General features: G+C 40.2%; 1 protein-coding gene and 1 non-coding gene across 2 annotated transcripts in view; one reads left to right on the top strand and one right to left on the bottom strand.

The window, feature by feature from the left end:
* Sec23a (Sec23 homolog A, COPII coat complex component) overlaps positions 1 to 19,847 on the top strand; it is an 87,865-nt gene extending 68,018 nt beyond the window's left edge. The window contains 6 exon segments of the mRNA XM_036205754.1: positions 4,443 to 4,604; positions 8,688 to 8,774; positions 11,908 to 12,063; positions 14,465 to 14,530; positions 19,227 to 19,287; positions 19,290 to 19,847. Of these exon segments, the coding sequence (XP_036061647.1) occupies positions 4,443 to 4,604; positions 8,688 to 8,774; positions 11,908 to 12,063; positions 14,465 to 14,530; positions 19,227 to 19,287; positions 19,290 to 19,333 (576 nt within the window). The 3' untranslated portion in view covers positions 19,334 to 19,847.
* On the bottom strand, positions 11,677 to 11,813 carry LOC118595932. The gene has a single exon (XR_004946617.1). It is a non-coding gene; the product is annotated as a small nucleolar RNA SNORA2/SNORA34 family (small nucleolar RNA).
* Positions 19,848 to 22,036: the final 2,189 nt, after the last annotated feature.

The raw sequence follows: 22,036 nt of genomic DNA, 5'->3' as shown, positions 1-22,036 counted from the left end.
GTTGTTGTTGAGAGAGATTTTCTTGACCAGGAAGCAGCTCTTATGCCGACATTCTATGGCACCGACTTGGGGCAATATACAGACAGAGCAGAGACAGAGGAAGGGCCAGATGTGCTTAGGTGGTTGGACAGACAACTAATTCGACTGGTAAGAAGCGGAGAGTGTGCTTTCCTCAGCTGGTCAGCTTTCCTTTGTAGTAAATGTCCTTTAAAGTGGGCGGGAGAACTGTACGCAGAACTAATTCAAAATATGAACTAGTAAATACAAGTGTTCTACTCACTTCCTTAAAAATGTATGGCAAGTATGCTACCCATTATTTTAGCTGGTGTAGAGTTAGTGTGGAAATTAATTTTATATTACTAATTCTATGAATTTTGTTTTTGTTTTGAGACAGAGTCTCTGTATAACCATGGCTGGTCTGGAGCTTCCTATCACTACATGTGTGTGATTAGTCTTTACTCTGGCTTCTACTTTCTGTTTGAATTTCAGTTTATTATCACTATGTAGACTGGCCTTAAACTTACTCTCACGTACTGGAACTATGGGCTTAAGTAGTTCTTAACATTTCATTTTTACCTTGTTAACTCTATCCTGTACTTTTTTATTCTTTCTTCAACTTAAACACATGTTTGAGAATTCTCTGTTAGCTACCAAGAGAGCTGCCTTTAATCTTTTCCTCAGGTGTCACAGGTGAGCTTGGTTAGAATTAGCTACTTCTGCAGTATTGTCTAGATTTCTCGAGCCTAAGAGCACCCCCTTCTCCCAACACCTCTTAGTGAAGAAAGCGCGGTTGTGATATTCAATATGTCTTTTCAAATGAGCTTTAACCTTGGACAGCCACCATGATGGAGCACGGTCACCACCAAGGCTGGCACAGGTCCTCCTTGGGCCTTTGATTCTAGATGGGAAAAATGATTAAGAATCTTACTTGTGCTTCTTTAAAACAACGGGATATATTTATAGCAGAAAACTTTCCTTGACTGTCACTATCAGTAGATCCATACACATTCCTGAGCCTCCAATCTGAATACAAAAGCTATTTCCAGTTTATTGCACACACCTCCCAGCATCATGTGGCATGGAGCCAGTGCTTTGAGTCAGTGCACTGTTTTAAATGTCTTTTTTAAAAAAAAAAAAAAAAACACTTTCTTGTGTTGGTGGTAATACTCAAGCCTTGTCCATCATGCTGAGTCCACAGTTCTAGCAATGTACTCTCAAATAGGGGTGTTTCTATTTCCTAAGTTGCATTTGCCCTAGTATTTTACTGACTGTAATTTTACCTATTGGAGTATCTGGGAAAGCCATGTAAGCTTTCCTTTTGTGGATAGTAAGTTGTGCTCTGAAATAGCTTGCCTCCTGAGCCTTTTCTCAGAAAATAACTTAGTCTTATTTATTTATTTAATTGGGCGGCTTTGAGACAGGATTTCACTGTGTAACAGCCTTGACTGTCCTGGAACTAGCTCTATAGACCAGGCTGGCCTCAGACTCATAGAGATCTGCCTGCCTCTGCCTCCAGAGTGCTGGGGACTATAGATGTGAGCCACCACCACCTGACCTTGATTTTGTCTTCATAATGCCCTATTGTTTTGAGATTCTAAAAGCTGAATTATCAAGTGTATGTACTTGGGCAGTGGCTGTGATTTGTAGTAAAGTGCTCTTTCCATGTTGCTGGAGCCAAAACACACTAAGCATCTTTTATTGAGAGAGAAAAAGGACTTTTTTTTTGTCCTTCGCTGCACAAAAGACTCAGGCCTGTAATTTTTTAAAGAGTTCTTAGCAGGTTCAGGCTTCTTTTCTATCTCACATCTCCCTTCACAAACTGCTGCAATTGGTCTGGTATATTTTAAAAAGGGAAACACTAATAAAACTCAAAAGATCCTAGTGAATAATTGAATTAGACAATTGCACAAGGCACAAAATCAGTTTCCTCACCATGTATAGCCAGCTGTTAGTCACACACTGAACATTTTGCAACAAACACAGCAGCAAGGCAGCTGAGCTAGACAACAGGTTATGGATGGAGTCATGAAGAGTTTACTCTGATCTTGTGTCCCAGCAAGAGGAGACTAGTGGAGGTAATTCAGGAGAAGTCTGATAGTCAGCCACTATTGCACTCTTTGTGAAACATCAGTTCTCCCGTCTTTGTGCCTGAGCTGTATGGTGTCCAGAACTGAGAGTGGCATCTTCCAAGTGTTAGTCACATTTCCTTCACCACAACACAGAAAGGGTTTACTTTGGCTCATCATTTTGGAGCTTTTGGTTTATGATCATTGGCCCTGTTGCTATAGGCTTGTTTTGAAGTTTCAGTGAGGAAGGGGACTGGTTGTTGAGTTCCCTTCTTGGCATCCCCCCAGGGATCAAAATACCTCCCAGGAGGCCTTTAACTCTCACTGGTTCTGTGAACTGGTGACCAAGCCTCCAACACATGGGCCTCCATTGCAGAGACTTTTTGTGGTTAAGGTTCACTGCCTGTTGTAGGAAGAGTTCATGATCATGCAAGGCCGCTGGATGCCCCTTGTCATAGTCTCATAGGTGTCTTGCTTCCCTGTTGCCTGTGCGAGTGACCTTATTTCATTCTAATTTTTGCTTCTATAAGAATTTTTTTTTCCTTTTGGGCACTTTCAGAATGGCAAACTTTGGACCAGCAGCTTACTTTTGTAGCTGCTGTGGTGTGTTGATTGTGTATCTTTCTGTCCTTGGCCAGTAGTGACAAAAGATACTCTGATAATCTTTGGAAGCTTCTGTTGGCCTCTCCCTTCTCCCCCCATTGACATTTACATATTCTTGGTTTGCTACAAAAGACACTTGCTTAAAACAAATCTAAACATTTTAGAGCAAGTTGTTGCCTCTCTGAAATTTAATTTTTTTTTTTTTTTGGTTAATTAGTCTCTTGCTAAGTCAATACATAGTATTCCAATTTCACCCTGTGTTGAGTATCTGTTTCCTAAATAGTAGTAACTTTTTAATATATAAAATTTTTTTAGGCAGAATTTTAGTTATTATACCAGGAACAAATCACTAATATTTTATTTTATTTAGTGTCAGAAATTTGGAGAATATCACAAGGATGACCCAAGTTCCTTCCGGTTTTCAGAAACATTTTCCCTTTATCCACAGGTAAGCTAGTCAAAGAACATGCTCTTCTCTTGTTAGCAATAACACTTGAGTTTCATCTTTTTTGTTGTTTATTTTTTAATAATCATCTATGAACATATTTTATTGGATTATTCTTTTAATTTTGGGACAACTCAGAAATTAATTTTATGCTCTGTGGTTAATGACAAGAATACAGTATCCCCATATTGGCTTTACAAATAGTCACTATTTATGATGCCTGACGACTTAACTGAAGCTGACTGTGGGTGCAGGCAAGGCTAAAGCCCATTAGCATGCCACTGAAGGTAAGAGGTTCCAATTACAGCTATGCCAAAGAAGGTGTGTGCTGTAATTTTACTGAGGAGATAATCTGGTGGCATATAGTCATCACTGAGAACAATTTTATAGTGCCCTACCAGGTAGGAAACGTGAGCTTAACTTGCCTTACAGCACCTTCACCATGTCTGTGTTTGTCTTTTCTTTCTTTCTGTTTTTGAGACAGGGTCTTGTTTTTCAAGCAGGGTTCATTTTGAACTTGTCATGTTCTTGCCTGTCTTCCAAGTGCTGGGGTTATACACTTGTACCTTTAGTACTTCAGTAAAGTTCATGTTTGTCCTGAAACTTCAACTTTTATTGTTTTCCTTTTGGTCTTTTGAGACAGGGTTTCTGTGTAGCCCTGGCTGTCCTGGATCTCACTCTGTAGACCAGGCTGGCCTCAAACTCAGAGATCCACCTGCCTCTGTCTCCTAAGAGCTGAGATTAAAAGTGTGTGCCATTATTGCCCAGCCCTTTTGTTTCTTTTGAGGTCAGGTTTCCAGCCTAGGCATGCCTTGACCTCCCACGTAGCTTGTTATTTGGGTGCAGAGCAGAACTCCAATCCCCATGCTTACCTAGCAGGCTCTCTTAACTGTGGAGCTGTTTCATCAGCCCAGACTTAGCTCATGAACAAGCTTTCTTGGGATATACTTTAGAACATTCTTTTTAAACAGTCATTTATTTTTTATTTTATATGTCTGTGTATGTGCCTGTATGAGTTTATGTGCACCATGTATGTGCAAGTGTCTGCAGAGGCCAGAGCTTCTGATAGCCTGAATTGAATTTACAGGGAGTTGTGAACCAATTGTGGGTTCTGGTAACTGAAGCCCCAGTACCCCTCAGTCCATTTGTAAGTGCACTTAACTTCTAAGCCATCTCTGTAGTCCTACTCTAGTATATTCTTAACAGAAGGTGCTTTTATTTGTGTGTGTTGCTAATGTGACGTAGTACTATAACCAAATGTTTTGTTATGGAACTACTGTTGCCATATTAAAATCAGTAAAAGCTATCTCACCTGCTTTGTCTTGTAGTTTATGTTTCATTTGAGAAGATCTCCTTTTTTGCAAGTTTTTAACAATAGTCCTGATGAGAGTTCATATTATCGTCACCATTTCATGCGTCAAGATCTGACACAGTCTCTAATTATGATTCAGCCCATTCTGTATGCCTATTCTTTTAGTGGCCCACCAGAGGTAAGAGGATAAAGAGAGTTGATTTGTTTTGTTATTGTGATGTGTGGTATTAACAAAGTGAAAACAACTGCTGTTTTGAAATGTATTTGGAATTTGTTAAATTATTATTGCAAGATATTAATTTAAAAATATTTAATTGAGACTGACTCACTGCCTACTGCTCTAAAAGGAGGTACAGTAAGAGGGTGAATTGTTGAGACCAAGATTGGAAAGGCACAGGGACAAATAGCCAAACGAATGGAAGCACATGAATTATGAACCAAAGGCTGTGGAGCCCCCAGCTGGATCAGGCCCTCTGGATAAGAGAGACAATTGAATAGCTTGAACTGTTTGGGAGGCACCCAGGCTGTGGGACCCAGACCTGTCCTTAGTGCTGAGTTGGCTGTTTGGAACCTTGCGCTTACACAGGGACACTTTGCCCAGCCTGGAAGGAGGGGACTGGACCTGCCTGTACTGAATCCACCAGGTTTCAATGAATCCCCAGGGGAGTCTTGGCCCTGGAGGAAATGGGAATGGAGGGGAGGGGCTGGGGGGAAGGCAGAGGTGGGGGCGGGAGGGTGGAGGATGGGGGAATCCATGGTTGATATGTAAAATTAAAACACAAATATAATAAATTTAAAAAAATAGAAAAAAAGGAAAAAAATATTTAATTGAGTGTTCCCTATTTAGTAGGCAGTGTGGTAGGTTATATCATTAAGTAAATACAAAAGTATTATTGGAGATACTCTTGTGTGACTGTTTAATGTGTTGTTGGCAAAACTCTCCAGAGTTTATGATTGGTCTTTGAAGGCTCAGAAATGATCATGGTTGTGGAGGAGATGGCTAACTTCATGTCTGGCACAACAATCTGTCATAGTCAAGTCTTTTGTTTTCATGTAGCTTATTTTCCTTTGGTCCTTTGAGAAGGTGAGATAAAATTGATCCTAGAGATATATATTTGGAAGAGTGATAAAGTCACCCTCTGAGTTATTTTGGGAAACTGTTCCAAACATTTTTATCTATTATCAAATAAATGTTTTTCTTTTTCATAATTTGAATTGTTCATTTTACCATTTAAAACTATATAACCACCTTTAATCCTAGCACATGCGAGGCAGAAGGAGGCAGATCTCTGTGAGTTGGATACCAGCCTGGTTTACAAAGCAAGTTCCAGGACAGCCAGAGCTACACAGAGAAACCCTGTCATGAAAAACAAAAAACAAAAACAAAAATCTAAAAACCTATGAAGGCCAGCTCCCACCTTTTTTAAGGGTTCTTAGGAAGAGGAGAGAGGAATGAGGAAATATTAGCTAGAAAGAGAGACCTAGCCGACGAGAAGAAAAACAGAACCTCAGGATAGCTTCGGGAAGGCCTGGATTAATACCCGGCAGCCTCACAGGTTTATTCAAAAGTCTTTTTATAACATACCAAGGGGCAAGGCAAAAAACCTCCTCCTTGCTTGATCAAAATATACTGTACAGCCAAGTGTAGACCATTTCAAACACATGGTAACCATGCCTGTGGCCAAATCATCTTCTTATGCAGCTCTGCTGGGTAAAAGAAGCTCAGATTCTCTGACCCTGAGTAATTTGGGCCTCCACAAAAACCTATATAATAGATGTATTTGGAAATAGTACCATAGGAAAGGTCAGTACTACTGGGTGTTTATTATATCTTTTGGATTTGTTATACCTCAAGTGTCATAAAATAGTCAGTAAAATGATGCCCCCATTAGTTACTTATTTTTTTGTCTTTGAGACAAGGCTTCTCTCTATAGCCCTGGCTGTCCTGGAACTCATTATGTAGACCAAGATGGCGTATAACTCACAGAGGTATGCCTGCCTCTGCCTCCCAAGTGCTGGGATGAAAAGTGTGCGCCACGACTGCCTGGCTTGTTACCACTTGTTGCACCCAAGAGTTGAAGAATAGCTTAGAGGAGAACTGAGTCCTTTCTGTTGAGCACCTGTCCTTGTCCAACCCCAGCCATGTGTAACTGCGTTTGCCTAATGCTTTGCTTTTAGAGTTAGTTCTCATTAACATAGTAACTTTAATAACACTTATCTTTAAAAGCAAATCATCAAAAACTCGCTTTGTTCTAATTATCACTTAATTTCTCTGCTCCTGACACAAAGTTATTTGTTGTCTGTACTAAAAGAATATTTTCTTTTAAATTTGAATTTTTTATTTCTGAGCATCATGTGTGGGCTTGGTGTCTGAGGAGGCTAGAAGAGGGTGTCAGATCCCTGGAAGTAGAGTTACAGGCAGTTCCCAGTCACCATGTGGTTGCTGTGCCATCTCACCAGCCCCCATACTTTTAAATTAGTTTTTACGTGTGTGTGTGTGTGTGTGTGTGTGTGTGTGTGTGTGTGTGTGTGTGTCACTATGTGCATATGCATGCGGGTGGTCATGGAGGACACAGGGAGGCTGTTGTGTCCATTACAGCTGGAGTTACCTGGAGTTGCGAGCTGCCTGATGTGAGTTCTGGGGACTAACTCAGAAAAACTCAGAAAGAGCAGCAAGTACCGTCTGTCCCCTCTCAACCCTGATGTCTATGCTTTCTGACTTCACATTCTCTTCTCAACTTACAATGCAGCAAGCTTGTTGAACAGTTTCCTTCAAGGAACTCAGCACAGCATTTCTCTGGAGAAGGCTCTTCCCTGCAAAAACTTTTGCTCTGGGCTTTTGTCACCTACTGTTCCTTCCCGGTTTCTTTCTGCCCACAGAGAGCTTCTGAGTCTCATTTTTTTCTGGTTTCCCCCTTCTAACTTCTAAATCTAAGTCCTTAAATAGAGATTAAGAGGATAATATCTGTTTTGTTATTGTTTTAAGACAGCATCATACTCTGTAGCCTAGGCTAGCCTTGAACTCACTGATTCTCCTGCCTCAGCCTCCCAGGTGCTGAGATTACAGGCATAAGTCTCTCTACTTGACCAGTGCTCAGTCTTTTCATTTTCTTTATCTTCAGTTTCTCTAAGTGATGCAGTCTAAAACTGGAGCTTTGTTTGCTGTCTGTGTGTGTGTTACTCAACTTATAATCAATTCAGGATGCTCCATTTCACACTGAGAGCCATTTTCTCGTGCACCCCAAATGTCTTGTATCCCAAGGCTTTCATCATTCCCTCAATGCTACTGTCAGCAGGCTTAGGGACCATCTCTGATTTCCCCTTCATTCTTTTAAATTTTATTTTTTATTTTTATTTTTTTGAGACAGAGTGTGGGTAATATATTGTGTACCCTAATAAAGCTTTCCTGGGGATCAGAGAACAGAACAGCCACTAGATTAGACATAGAGGCCAGACAGTGGTGGCACACACATCTTTAACCCTATCACTTGGGAGGCAGAGATCTGTCTAGATGTCTGTGAGTTCAAAGCCACACTGGGAACAGATGCAGGCATGGTGGCACAAACCTTTAATCCCAGAGCTCATGTCTTTGCTTGGGTAGTACATACACCTTTAATACTAGGAAGTGGTGGCAGGAAGCAGAAAGGTATATAAGGTGTGATGACCAGGAACTAGAGCTTTTTTAAGCTTTTAGGTTTTAGCAGCAGTTCAGCTGAGATCCATTCGAATAAAGACTCAGAGGCTTCCAGTTTGAGGAAACAGGATGAGCAGAGGAATTGGTGAGTTGAGGTTGGCTGTAGCCTGTTCTGTTTCTCTGATCTTTCAGCATTCACCCCAATATCTGGCTCTGGGTTTTTTATTAATAAGACCATTTAGCAATTTGTGTTATAATACAGTCTCTATATAGCCTTGGCTGATTAAGAACTTGCTGTATAGACCAAGCTGGCTTGGAACTCACAGAGATTCCTGCCTGTGCCTCCCTAGTGCTGGGATTGAAGTTGGGCACCATCACGCCTGGCACATTGACTTTTAATATTGTTACTTCAGTGTTAGAGAGATTCCTTAGAAAAATAAAATACAATGAGAATTCACAATGTAAGAGAACGTCTGATGAATTGAACATTTAAGAAATAAATGAAGCAGGAGGAGCTACAACAGCACACTCTGCTGGATGACGCTGTAACATCTAATACCTGGTATGCACATTTAAACAAATAACAACTGCAAACGATAACCTTCCTCTCTCTCTGCTTCCTTTCAGCCAGTTCTTCTGGACAGCAGCAGCATTCTTGCAGATCGTATTCTTCTCATGGACACGTTTTTCCAGATTCTGATTTATCACGGTGAGGTAAGACCATAGCATTTAAAGCTGTGTATGCACATCTTTTCACTAGGAGTAAAAAGTTTTCCCTGTCTAATGGGTGGCTCATATTCAGTCCATGATAAGCCTTGATTTATAATAAGATACAGGTTGATTGTCTAATCCAAAAGTTAAAAATTCAGTGTACTCCAAAGTGCAAACATTTTGAGTAAATAATGTACATATGGAAAATCCTATTTTCATATATTGATAGTTACTATTTAAGTTTTTGAATATAACTAATTTTGTTTGTTTTTTTAAATAAATAATTGTTTGTTTATTGGCAGAGGTCAAAGGACAACTTGTGGGAATCACTTCTTTCCCTCCATTATGAGTCCCTGGCATTAAACTTAATCTTCAAGCTTAGAGGCATTTCCCCTTTACCCACTGAGCCATCTTGCTGGCCCTAATGCTCACAATTATTTAAAATGTATAGTATTGTCTTCAGGCATAAGAAGTATTTAAACCTAAGTGAATTTTATATTTAGGCTTGGTACCTATCCCCCAAAGTATCTTAATATGAATTTACACTTACCTATACCACATACATATAAATATATGAAAGTACCTGGAATCCATAGTGCTTCAGCTCTCACGGATTTATATACAAAATACCCAACCAGTACACACACAATGCGATTCTTCATGGTATAGGATTTTAGGCATCAATAATACTGAGCCTGCTTGTGTTTACTTTGTTGTTTTGTTCACACACTAGTGGAACACACTAGTGGAAGGCACATCCACTTTTCCTGGATCCGTGCTTTAGTTTGTAGTGTAGTGTATTATAAATTATATGGATTTATTTTTCTGCTTACCATATTTGTAAATTATTTTAGATTTTATTTATTGGCGAGGATGGCTGAGTGTTGAGGCCCTGTGTGATATGATAGTCTAGCCTTCCCTTGGACTCATAATTCTCCTGTTTCAGCCTCCTATGCTGGGATTACTGGTGTTAGGTGCCACACCTGGCCTTCTAATATCCTTTTAAGTCATACTATCCAATATTTTAAGGAGGATTTCTGCACTGGGCTTGGTGACATGTCTTTGATCCAGCACTTGGAAGTCAGCTCTGTGAGTTTGAGGCCAATCTGGTTCACATAGTAAGTTCTAGGCCAACCAGGCTACATGGTGAAACCCTGTCTCAAAAAGTTTTAATTATTTTCTGCTTTGTATCTTTTAAGATTTGTTTTTAAATGTGTATGTTTACTCATGGGCACCCACGTACCCATGAGTGCAGTTGCTAATGGAGTTAGAAGAGCTGGAGTTACAGGCAACCATGAGCTTCCTGATGTGGGTGCTAGGAGTTGAATTTGGACGCTCTGCAAAATGCTCCCAAGCACTGAACCACTTCTCCAACCACTATTTTTTGCTTGTTTTTATTTATTTTTAATTGATGCCAGCTTCTAATGCATCTTATATTTTAAGAAGAACAACAGAGACAGGGTTTTTCTTTTTCTTTAATGGTAATTTTTGCTTTAACTTTGTTAATATGAGAGGTCCAAATTACATTAATCTTTGAGATGCAGAATATAAAGTTATACAGATTATACATTGACTGAGTCAGATAACTTGGATTCCAAACCAGCCTTAAAATTCTGAATTAATTAATATGGCTCTACACTCATTTCTTTAATATAAAAGTGGATACAGTTGCCCTTCTACAATGCATTGTTTCTATAACATTGTTGCTATCATTGTTTTTAGTTTATTTCTCTTATCAGAATGTAACTCTAACAGCATAGTGCTGCACACCTTTCATCCCAGCACTCAGGAGGCAGAGGCAGAGGCAGAGGCAGAGGCAGAGGCAGAGGCAGAGAGGGGAGGGGCAGAGGGGCAGAGGGGAAAAGAGGGGCAGAGGGGGGAGGGGCATAGGGGCAGAGGGGGGAGGGGCATAGGGGCAGAGGGGGGAGGGGCAGAGGGGCAGAGGGGGGAGGGGCAGAGGGGCAGAGGCAGGCAGATTCCTGTGACCTTGAGGTCAGCCTGGACTACATAGCCAGTTGCAGAACTGTACAGAGAGATTCTGTCAACAACAACAACAACAACAACAAAAATCAAAAGAAAAGAATGTAACTCCATTGGTGAAGACTTCCTGAAAGTTGACTTTTGAAGTGTCTAGGAAGTCTCCATAGAAACCCCTCACAGAAAGGGAAGACATATTTTAGTAAATACTAATTTGATATGATAGTGTTTTAACTTCTTTTCTGGCATTTTTATTTTGTTTGTCTTATGCTTTAAACACAGTATAATATTACTCTACATTTCTGTTTGTTCCTTTTGTTTTCATTTTGAAACATGGTCATCCTTTGTATCCCTGGTTGGTCTGGGACTTGGTAGGTTGGCCAGGCTGGCTTCGAGCTTGTGTTGATCCTGCTGCCTCTACCTCTTCAGTGCTGGGGTTACAGGAGTGCACCATCCTGCCTGCTCTGTCTTTAAACTTGTTTTTCCATTAGACTCCTTCCTTCCTTCCTTCCTTCCTTCCTTCCTTCCTTCCTTCCTTCCTCCCTCCCTCCCTCCCTCCCTCCCTTTCTCTCCCTCCCTCCCTCCCTCCCTTCCTCCCTCCCTCTCTCTCTCCCTCCCTTCCTCCCTCCCTTCTTCCTTCCTCTCTTCCTGAGGCTTACTTAGTCTATGTTGGTTTTGAACTCTGAGCTTAAGTAACCCCGCCTCAGCTTTCTGAGCAGCTGAGATTACAAGGTGTGTTTATTGTGCCTGCTTTTGTTTTACCCCTAAATTGGAGAGGAAATATGCTAATTTTATGTTTAGTAATATATTCCTTTACTTACATTTTCTCTGCTGAAGTAAGTTCTTATAAGTTTAGAAATTGAGGTAAGTGGGAGTATTTTCTCTTATCCTGTTTTCTTTCTTTTTCTTTTGTTTATTTTTTTCAGCCAGATGCTTTTTTCTAATGAATTAACCATACCATTTTTAAATTTCTGAAATGGCCAGCAGACCATAGAAAGACATTTATTTAGGCACCTGATTGAATCCAACAGCTTCAGCAAACTGCTGGCCTTGATTCAGGGCCAATCTTATTCTGTTTTCTGATAATTTCCTTTGAAGAAAATTCTACTCAATAATCACCAAGAAATTTAAAATAATTCCTATAATGTTTTAAAATTAGACTATAGCACAATGGCGGAAGTCAGGATACCAGGACATGCCAGAATATGAGAACTTCCGGCACCTTCTGCAAGCCCCAGTAGATGACGCACAGGAGATTCTTCACTCCAGATTTCCAATGCCGAGATACATTGACACCGAGCATGGAGGAAGCCAGGTGAGGAGGGTCCCTGTGCTGTGTGTGCAGACTGCAGTGAGGTGTTCCTGCTTGTGTTGTTTGTCATGAGAGCATCTACCACACAAGGCCAAGGGGAAGGGAAGGAGACGGAGGGAAGGCGGCTTTTTGCAATGCTTTGAGAACAAAGCTATACAGTTATTGCCTAGTTTCCTAAACCAGCCAGCATTCTCTAGTTCTTCCTCCATCATAGCTCTTAGAGCAGCCATGATTGGCCACCCTGACAGTGTGCCAGTGTAGATTAGCAAAAACGTAAGAACAGTTTGGAAAATAATTGAGGGTACTTTTTTCTATTTAATTTTTTAATTTACATACCAACCACAGTTTTTTCCCCCTCTTCTCCTACTCCTTAAATTTGTTTACTGGTAAGGCCTGTGAATATGAAGTTTTGTTAATTTGTTTCAGTTTGGTTGAAAGTACTTGTCAGTTAATGAAAAGCATTGTGGTGTTTAAAATGGGTTTATGAGGCAGCACAGTGGTGCATGCCTTTAATCCCAGTACTGAGGGAGGCAGAGGAGGTAGATCTCTGTTAGTTAGAGGACAGCATGGTCTCCAAAGTGTTCTCCAGGACTTCTAGGGCTGTTACACAGAAAAACTCTGACTGGAAAAACCAATCCCCGCCTCACTGCCCAAAAAAGGCTTTACGGCTGTTAGAGTTCAGAGGTGTGACTAGATCAGTGCACACACTCACACGTGGTCAGGTTAGGGCTACATAGCATGTATTCATGAAACTTGGCCAGTGCTGTTCCAGCCAGAGGTATAACAGTACTCTAATTGTAAGTTGTTACACAGTTTACTTGCTCCATACGTAAGACAGGGACATAGTTTGCTTATTGTTGTGTCTCAAGTATCTAGCACAGTGATGTTCCACAACTTTAGATACAGTGTCAGTGATTAGTTTTACTGTATTTACAATGTGATTATCATGTATTGAGACTGCATTTTCCATGCCTCCTTTGTTTGAGCCTCAGGCCAATTCTACTGTTATCTCTACTTTATATGGAATAGAATTAAGATGTATTATTTGTAGTCAAAGAACCACATTAAATGATGGAGCTAAGATTATTTTTCCTTTTTAAGAAACTGTATCTTACTGTGTAGCTCAGGTTTACCTTGAAAATTCCTTTTGCCTCAGCCTCCTGATATTGAGATTACATTTGTAAGCCAGCCAACACTAGTACTTAGTGATTGAATTCTAGGTTTCTTACCCTAGGACTAGTGCTACTTAAGAGCAGAAGAAGATGTTGTATGATTCTAAATTTCAAAAGATTACATTGCTTTTGTTTTTCTAAAATCAATTAAAATTTTTGATGAATTCACTTATCAATTATCTTAATTTGTTTTGTTGTTTTAAATTTATTTACTTGTTGCTTGATTTCATGATGATTAGCTGTAGTAGGGGATGAATAAAATCTTGCCAAAGTTACCACCTGTAGCTTAAAAAGTTTGAGGTTCATTAAAGTAAAGAATATAGATTTATAGATTTTTATATTTTTTGGTTTGCATGATTTTATGAGGACTCAGACTTCTGATGATTCAGACTAGTTAGTAAAGACTGTATTTTTTTAAAAGGCATGGTGGTGCATGCCTTTAATCCCAGCACCTGGGAGATAGAGCCAGGTGCATCTCTGTGAGTTTGAGGCCAGCCTGGGCTACAGAGCTAGATTCAGGACAGGCACCAAAACTATAAAGGGAAACCCTGTCTGGAGAAAAAAACAACAACAACAACCCCCCCCACAACCCCTCCCCAAACCCCCCTGTATTTAAAGACTTATTTTAAAATAATTGGTTTTTTTTTTTTTTTTTTTTTTTTTTTTGAGCTGAGGATCGAACCCAGGGCCTTGCGCTTGCTAGGCAGGCGCTCTACCACTAAACTAAATTCCCAACCTTAAAATAATTTTTATGTTTACAATTGAGACATTTTTTAAACTTATTTAATGTGTTTAGCTGTTTTGCCAATGTTTACATTTGTGCACCCCATTCATTCAGTGACAAAGGAAGTGTGGGAAGGGGATGGGATTCCTAGGATTATTGTTACAGGTGGCTTTGAGTCATGTGGGTGCTGGGAATCCAACCCCAGTCCCCTGGAAGAGCAACCAGTGCTGTTAAATGCTGAACCATCTCCCTAGTTCTATACATATGATTTATATATGCTGTTTACAACTTAGTAGTTTGTTATTTTATGACTGTTACAAATATATGATGTTGAAGGAATACATTATTTATACTGTGCCACTTTAAAATGTATGTTAAATTTTAACAAAGTTAATTTTACCTGTATATTCAGTTAAGTTGGTGTTAGATGGTATGTTGCATGTAGCTTATCTTACTAAGCCTGTTTCTGATTGGTACTGTTATTTACTTATGTATTTTTGCTTTTTAGGCACGTTTCCTCCTTTCAAAGGTGAACCCTTCACAGACTCATAATAACATGTATGCCTGGGGGCAGGTAAGTGTGAATAAGAGTCTTGGAAATAATTTCTTTTTGTGTTCTTAGTTATTTTAGTAAAAGCTACATTTTCCCTGTGTATTTAATGATGACTTCTGTGGGAAAATATAAGGGAAGAGTAGAAATATAATTAGTATTTGGTGCTAGTTTTTTATTAGAAAATAAAAAAACAATCTTGTCACATAGAACCTCTCCAGATTCCAAGTTTAGCAACAATACACTGGAGATAAAAAGCAATAAAGTCTAAAAGACAGGCATATGATAACTCAAGCTATGAGCTACAGAAGACCACAGTAAGCCAGGAGGGCCCAAGGATTGTGGTTAAGAAGGGAGGCAAGAAGCCTGGAAATCATTATCTCCATGTTTTAGATTGGTTTAAGTGCTACGTCTTATGCGGAATGCCAACACTTTTGGACTATCCAGTCTGCATGCCCTCTGTGCTGGCACTCCAGGGTGTGTGATGACAGCCTCCCCAGCCTGTGGAGAGCTTGTGGTCCAGTACTAGAGATAAGCTACATGAGTGCAGTACAAGACAGAATATGCAAAGTGTGACTACAAGGAAGGAGGATGGAGGGGTGGAAAAGAATTGGCCCCATGGCGGTGACAGGAGAGGCTGTGTGAGGAGGGAAGAGCTCAGTGCAATGACTGTTTGGTTTAAAGAAGGCTTTTATCTCCATGGGTGCAGCTCTATGGAGAGTAGGGGATTCAGAAAGTATGGGCGAAGTGATAGAGTGTAGTAGAGATGAGGTGTAGAGCTAAAAACTGGGGTGAATTGTGGGGACCTTGAATATCCCCAAAGGAAACAATGTAAAACTCTTTTCTGGCTCATGTGTCATGAGGATGAAGGCAATTCTCAGCACTCAGATGTCAGCATTCCAGAAAACGTCAACATCACTGTGAAGGGGTGTATAGATATTGTGAAGGGCTCCCGAGGAAGTCTCTGGAAGAACTTTAGTCACATCTGGGTCGAACTCAGTTTCTTTGGGAGGAATAAGATGTGGCTCTGGGCTGAGGGCTGGTGGGGGATGGAAAGGAACTGGCTGCTGTTTGTACTGTCTGTAGTCAGTACACACATGATGAAAGGCATCATACTGGGCTTCCTCACAGGATGGGGTCTGCGTGTGCTCACATTTCATCAGTGTAAATATCCAGAGTCCATAGGAGGACACATGTTGTTTGTTCAGAATCTCAGTCCCAGAAAGATGATTTAATCCTCGAGGGGAATGATAGTGAACTTGTTTCAAATTCAATTGCTATGATTCCTCCAGTACCAAGTTAGATGTAAGGACATCAGAAACATTTTGGGTGGCATTTATGCTTCTGAAAAAAGAAACAGGTTGATGAATAATCAGAATATAGAAACAGGATCCTGGCTTTTGAGACAGATGTGGGGGGGAAAAGGCTTTTAATGATGATTTTTAATAATAATAATAAAAAGAACACAACACATACACACACACACACACACACACACACACACACACACATGCTTGTGCATGCACACACAACTCCAGTGTCAAATGTTATCCATGAATGGCCTGAAGAGGGCATCACTGTAACACTGTTATGCAGAGCTTCATATCCTAAATGATGTAAATCTTGAGCCTCAATGTCTAATCTTGGATGTATTTTATTTGTTTTATTTTTTAAATTTTGTTGCTGGAGTGTGTGTGTGTGTGTGTGTGTGTGTGTGTGTGTGTGTGTGTGTGTGTGTGTCTGTGTATGCACACATGCCACAGTACATGCGAGGTCAGAGGACAACCTTGAAGTTAGCTCTCTACTTCACCTTTATGTGGGTGTAAGGGATTGAATACAGGTCGTCAGGCTTGCATGGCATGCACCTTTCTCTGCTGAACCCCTGGATATATTTATTTCCCTTTTATTGAAAATAGATTTTTGGGTGCCTGGAGAGATGTCTCATCATTTAAGAGCCCAGGCTGCTCTTCCAGAGGACCTGGGTTCAGCTCCCAGCAACCACATGGCAACTCCATGCATGGGATCCAACACCCTCACACAGACATGAGTGCTGTCAAAATACCAATGGACATAAATAAAAAATAAAAAATAACCTGACATGGCTTGTCAGGCAGTGGTGGTGCATGCCTTTAATCCCAGCACTCAGCAGGCAGAGGTAGCCAGATCTGTGAGTTCACCTGGTTTACAAACTGAGTTTCAGGATGGCCAGGGCTGTGCAGATAAACCCTGTCTCAGGAAAAAAGAAGAAAAAGATTTTTCCCTCAGGTAATAAATCCTGATTGTTTCCCTCCATCTTCTCCAGTTCCTTTCACCTCCCTCCTGTCTGGATGGACTTCTTTTCCGTCTCTCACTAGAAAACAAACAGGCTTCTAAGGGGTGTAATATAATATGGTGTATGACACCATGAGAAAACGAAAGAACGGTGTGAGTTTGCTTCCTGCTGGCTAACATTTCTGTTAAAAATGCCAGGGAGAAGCGATCTGGAGATCAAGCTTAACACACACATACACAAAGAGAGATTATTTATTATTTATTTGTGTGTGCATGCATGCTTGTGTGAGATACGTGCACATGTGTGCACAGGAGGCCAGCGAGGCCCGAGGAGGGTGTGGGTTTCCTGGAACTGGAGTCATGAGTGCCTGTGCTCTGCCATGTGGGTGCTGCAAACCAACCTGGATCTTCTGCCAGAGTGCAAGTGATCTTGACTGCTGGGCCGTCGCTGTAACTCCTAGCTACTTTCTTTTCAATTCTTATGAATTTTTAGGTTAGCATACACAGTGATAGGTTTCTTTATGGTGTTTTATATTTGCCACTTTTAATTTTTTAATTTTAATTTTATTTATGTATTCTTTTGAGAAAGGGTCTTTCTGTATAACCTGACTGTCTTAGAACTCTCTGTGTAGATCAGGCTATCCTTGAACAGAGATTGACCTACCTTTGCTTCTTGAATGCTGGAATTAAAGATGTGCACCACTAAACCTGGCAAGATTTATTTTATTTATTTATTTGTTTGTTGTTTTTTGAGACAGGGTTTCTCTGTATAACTGCCCTGGCTATCCTGGAATGTGCTCTGTAGACCAGTATGGCCTTGAACTCACAGAGATCTGCCTGCCTCAGCCTTCTGAGTGCTGGGATTAAAGGCATGTGCCACCACTGCCTGTTTTTGTTGCTATTTTTTTTAAAGATTTTTATTTTAAATTACATGTATGTATGTGTGTATGTATGTGTGTGTATGTATGTATGTGTGTGTGTATGTGTGTGTGTATATGTGTGTGTATGTATGTATGTATGTATGTGTGTGTATGTGTGTATGTATGTGTGTATATATGTGTGTGTATGTATGTGTGAGTGTGTGTATGTGTGTGTATGTATGTATATATGTGTGTGTATGTGTGTATGTGTGTATGTGTGTGTGCATGTGTGTATGTGTGTGTATGTATGTGTGTGTGTGTGTGTGTGTGTGTATGTATGTGAGTGTGTGTGTGTGTATGTGTGTGTGTATGTGTGTGTATGTGGTGTGTGTGTGTGTGTGTGTGTGTGTGTGTGTGTGTGTGTGTGTGTGTGTGTGTGTGTGTGTGCTGTGCTTGTGAAGACTAGAAGATGGAGACAGATTCCCTGGGCTGATGTTACAGTCAGTTGTGACCACCTGATGGGGGTCCTTCCTTGCCATGTACCTCAGGTCCTCTGCAATAGTAGCAGGCTCCCTGAACAGTTGGTACCGTCCCTCTAGCCCTCACATTTTGTTCTAATTTGTCCCCTGTCCCTCTGCCTTTTAGTCTCCCGCGTCTTCTTCCCTTTTCTTGCCCTAAGTACCCCTTCTGCTTCTATCTCACGTGCACCCACTGCAACAGCCTCTTCTCCACTAAAATTACTTCTTCCTCTCTCCTCGTATCCTTCCTAGTCTCTCTCTCTCTCTCAAGCCTAGGTGAGAGAAAATGTTATTTGGTTTTTTTTTTTTTTTTTGAGTCTTGCTTACTTTTCTTAATAGTAATTTCGAGTTTCATCCATTTTTTCTGCAAATGTCATGATTTCTTTGCACCTAAGTAATGTTCCACTGTGCAGGTGTACCACATTTTTTTTTTTTTTATCTGTTCATCTGTTCGTAGAAATCTTGGCTAGTTTCATAGCCTAGCTATTGTGAGTAGTAGTTCGGTAATAAATGTGAGCATGCAAGCATTACCATCTCTGTGGCAGGACTTAGATCCTTGGGTAAATGCTCAGAGGTGGTAGGTACATGGCAGCTGGGTCACATGGCAGCTCTGCTTTTGCTGTGTTGTTTGGATGAATCGCTAACATTTTCAATGGTTCACACCTAAGTGAAGCCAGTAAGCAGTGTTTTTTGAAGAGTATCTGTAATGTACCTAGGGTGGGTGCACATTTCCCTCAGCAGCATGGCTCCTCCTTGCCTGCATCCTCACCAGGTCAGGCCATCTGAAAGCCCTGACCCTCCACTCTCACACTGTTAGTTTTGGTAGTGACCAGCCCCATCCTGAGATAGTTATTTCCCAGCAGAGGCTTGAGTTTCAGGAGCAGCCCCGACACCACAGACAGTCCTGCTGCCAAGGCCATCCTGGGCATTTAGATGAGTTCCCTCTCAGGAAGCAGGGCCCTGTGTAGCCATTACTCTATTTCAAATGAGGTCCTTGTCTGTTGTAGATTTCCATGTGCAGTTCTCAGTACCACCCTGGTTTTAATCACAAATCCTTCTCTTTTCCTCCAGGAGTCCGGAGCACCTATTCTCACAGATGACGTTAGTTTACAAGTGTTTATGGATCATTTGAAGAAACTTGCTGTGTCAAGTGCTGCCTGACATGCCAGACGTGTTAGACACTCAAGATGAAACCCTATTCCAGTTTCTTTTGCTTTTCCCACTTATCTGTGGAAGCAAGTGATCTCTCTCCAAATCTGTCTGTGGCCGTGTGATCTGAGGTGACATATGAACAAATATCGATGATTAAGCTGAAATATAATAAGAGCAATGAGAACAAGTTGGTTTTGCTTGGTACAGTATTATAACTGGTTTTATAAATTTGAGTCTTTATGATTTAATGTGTTTAAAGAGTTAGAATGGTCTGCTTTGTATTACAGATACACTTATTTGTGTACTGCAGACAGATCCAAAGTGGCACTGGGCATCTTCCCTGACCTCTTAGGAGTATTTAGTAGCAGCCAGAAAGGAACAAATGAGTAGTGATGGCATATGAAGAGTTTGCTTCTTTGTCAAGTAATTTTCCTGTGTTTTTTAGCACACATGTATACTCTATTCTGTATTTGTTAAAGGGGATTTATTTGTGTGATTTATTTAGGAATTATTTGACTTTATAGTAGTAATTCCTATGAAGGGGAATTTAATGGTTTTGGTTATTTGCAAAAATTATTTAGAGCTAAAAAATCTGAGTGGGGTAACAATCTCACAGCTGACATTAAATGTGAAATTCCCACCAAGCACCCAACTCATGTGACTAACCAGAGTAATTTTTTAAGGAAGCTAGAAAAATACAGCATGTTGTCAGGGTGATGAAAGAAATCTTCACAGTAAAAGTCCATTGTAACTATTAACCATATTTTGTTTTTGTTATAGCATTTTGTTGTTTTCCCTTGGTAGATAAATTTTTCATTGTATCCTTCAGTATGTTAACACTACTTTAGGAGTTTTCACTTCACTTTTTGTTTCAGGTTCCTTGTGCAATTTATTAATTTGTGGTTCTTACTGAGACAGTATTAATGTTTAGTTATACCATGTGGGAGATAGTTCTATTTGATGTTTGATTAGTATCGTTCACTTTTACCTTTAAAGTTTACTTGTAGCAAATGTTTACATTGCTAAAGCAGATAAGTTTGACAATGAATTTTATGTATCAAGTGCTGCAAATGCAAGTGGTGCTCCAATAGTTGCTAAGGACAGTGGTGACTGTGATTGTACTTGCATGAACACAATCAGATGATGGGAAAGCAGAAACATCTGATTGTTATGCTCAACTGTTGAAATAAATTGCTTTGTTCTGTGTTATTGCAATTGAACTGTGCTAGGCCAAAATGCCAATAAAATATACCTTTCTCTTTCTCTGTTTTTTTTTTTTTTTGTTTGTTTGTTTGTTTTTTTTGGGGGGGGGGGTGGTTATTTTACAGTCTAGTAAAGCCTGGAAAACAATGTAAAATTAGAGCACTGTACTTTTTTTTTTTTTTTTTTTTGAGAAAGGGTTTTCACTATGTATCTCTGTCTGTCCTGGAACTCATTATGTAGACTGTACTGGCTCAACTCATAAAATCTGTCTGCCTCTGCTGCGGACTAAAGACATGGGCCACCACCAGACCTAAATTTTTTGATTGATTGACACAGAATTTGCTACAAACTTTATGAGTATGGTGTGATAATTCAATACCTATGTGTAGTTATGACCAGATTATCTTAATATCATTTTCATTTCTTCTAAACAGCATTTGTTTGTGTTGGAACACTTCAGACTTTATTCTCCTAATTCTTATAAAATATGCAATAAATTGTTGTAAACTGTCATCACTCAGCTGTGGCTAAAGAATACTGGAACTTTGTTCAGCTCTATTTTGGTACCTGATCTTTCTCTCTTTCCCTTCTAGTCTCATGACCACCATGCTACTTTTAGTATGAGTGTGTGTGTGTGTGTGTGTTGTGTGTGTGTGTGTGTGTGTGTGTGTTGTAATGTGTTATGTGAATGTGAATTCTGGTGCATGAGTGCCACAGTGCACCTGTAGAGGTCTGAGGGATGATTTATTATTTTTTTTGTTTGAGACAGGATTTTCTGTGTAGCCCTGGCTTGTCCTAGAATGTGCTCTGTAGATCAGGCTGGCCTCAAACTCACAGAGATTCCATATGCCTCTGCTTCATGAGTGCTGGAATTAAAAACATGCACCACTACCTCCTGGGCTGAGGACAATTTCTGAGAGTTAGTTTTTTGTACCTGGAGGCCGTTTCTAGTTCTGCCAAGCTGCTACTCCAGGGTATTTTGCCTTTGAGCCTCCAGATGATTGTCCTGTCTCCACCTCATCTTCTTTAGGAGTGCTGGGATACAAGATGTGTGTATGTATCCAGCTTTTGCCTTGTTTTTGGGATTGAACACAGTTGTTTGGCCTTTGCATCAGATGCTTTTATTCATGGAGACATCTTGATGGCCAAGAATGCTGTTTCTGAACACCAGATTAGACCATTCCCCTTGGCCTTGGCAACAAAGTCCAAACATTTCAACCTAGTCACCTCATCTAATGTACACCAGAGCCTAGCCTTCCCCTAGGAAATGGTGCAAAAGAAACATTGGAAAGCTGTGTGGAGTTGTCTAATTTGACCCTGAGTGTTAACTTCAGGTGTGTTATTTGGGATCTGCATTGTAACAAACCAAATATATATTTTCTTTACTTTTCCTTTTAATAGAGATAAATATATACACTCTGGTTCACAATGTGATTCATTCAGTACGTGCATATAACATGCAATGGTCAGGGTTATCAGCCTTCCTTTTTAATTTCTTTATGTGCTACCTTCTGAGCTCCTGTCTT

The sequence above is a fragment of the Onychomys torridus genome, chromosome 14 (assembly GCF_903995425.1).
Source record: "Onychomys torridus chromosome 14, mOncTor1.1, whole genome shotgun sequence".
In the NCBI taxonomy this organism is placed as follows: domain Eukaryota; kingdom Metazoa; phylum Chordata; class Mammalia; order Rodentia; family Cricetidae; genus Onychomys; species Onychomys torridus.
The sequence above is the reverse complement of the archived record's forward strand: the minus strand, read 5'-3'. Positions and strand labels throughout refer to the sequence as shown.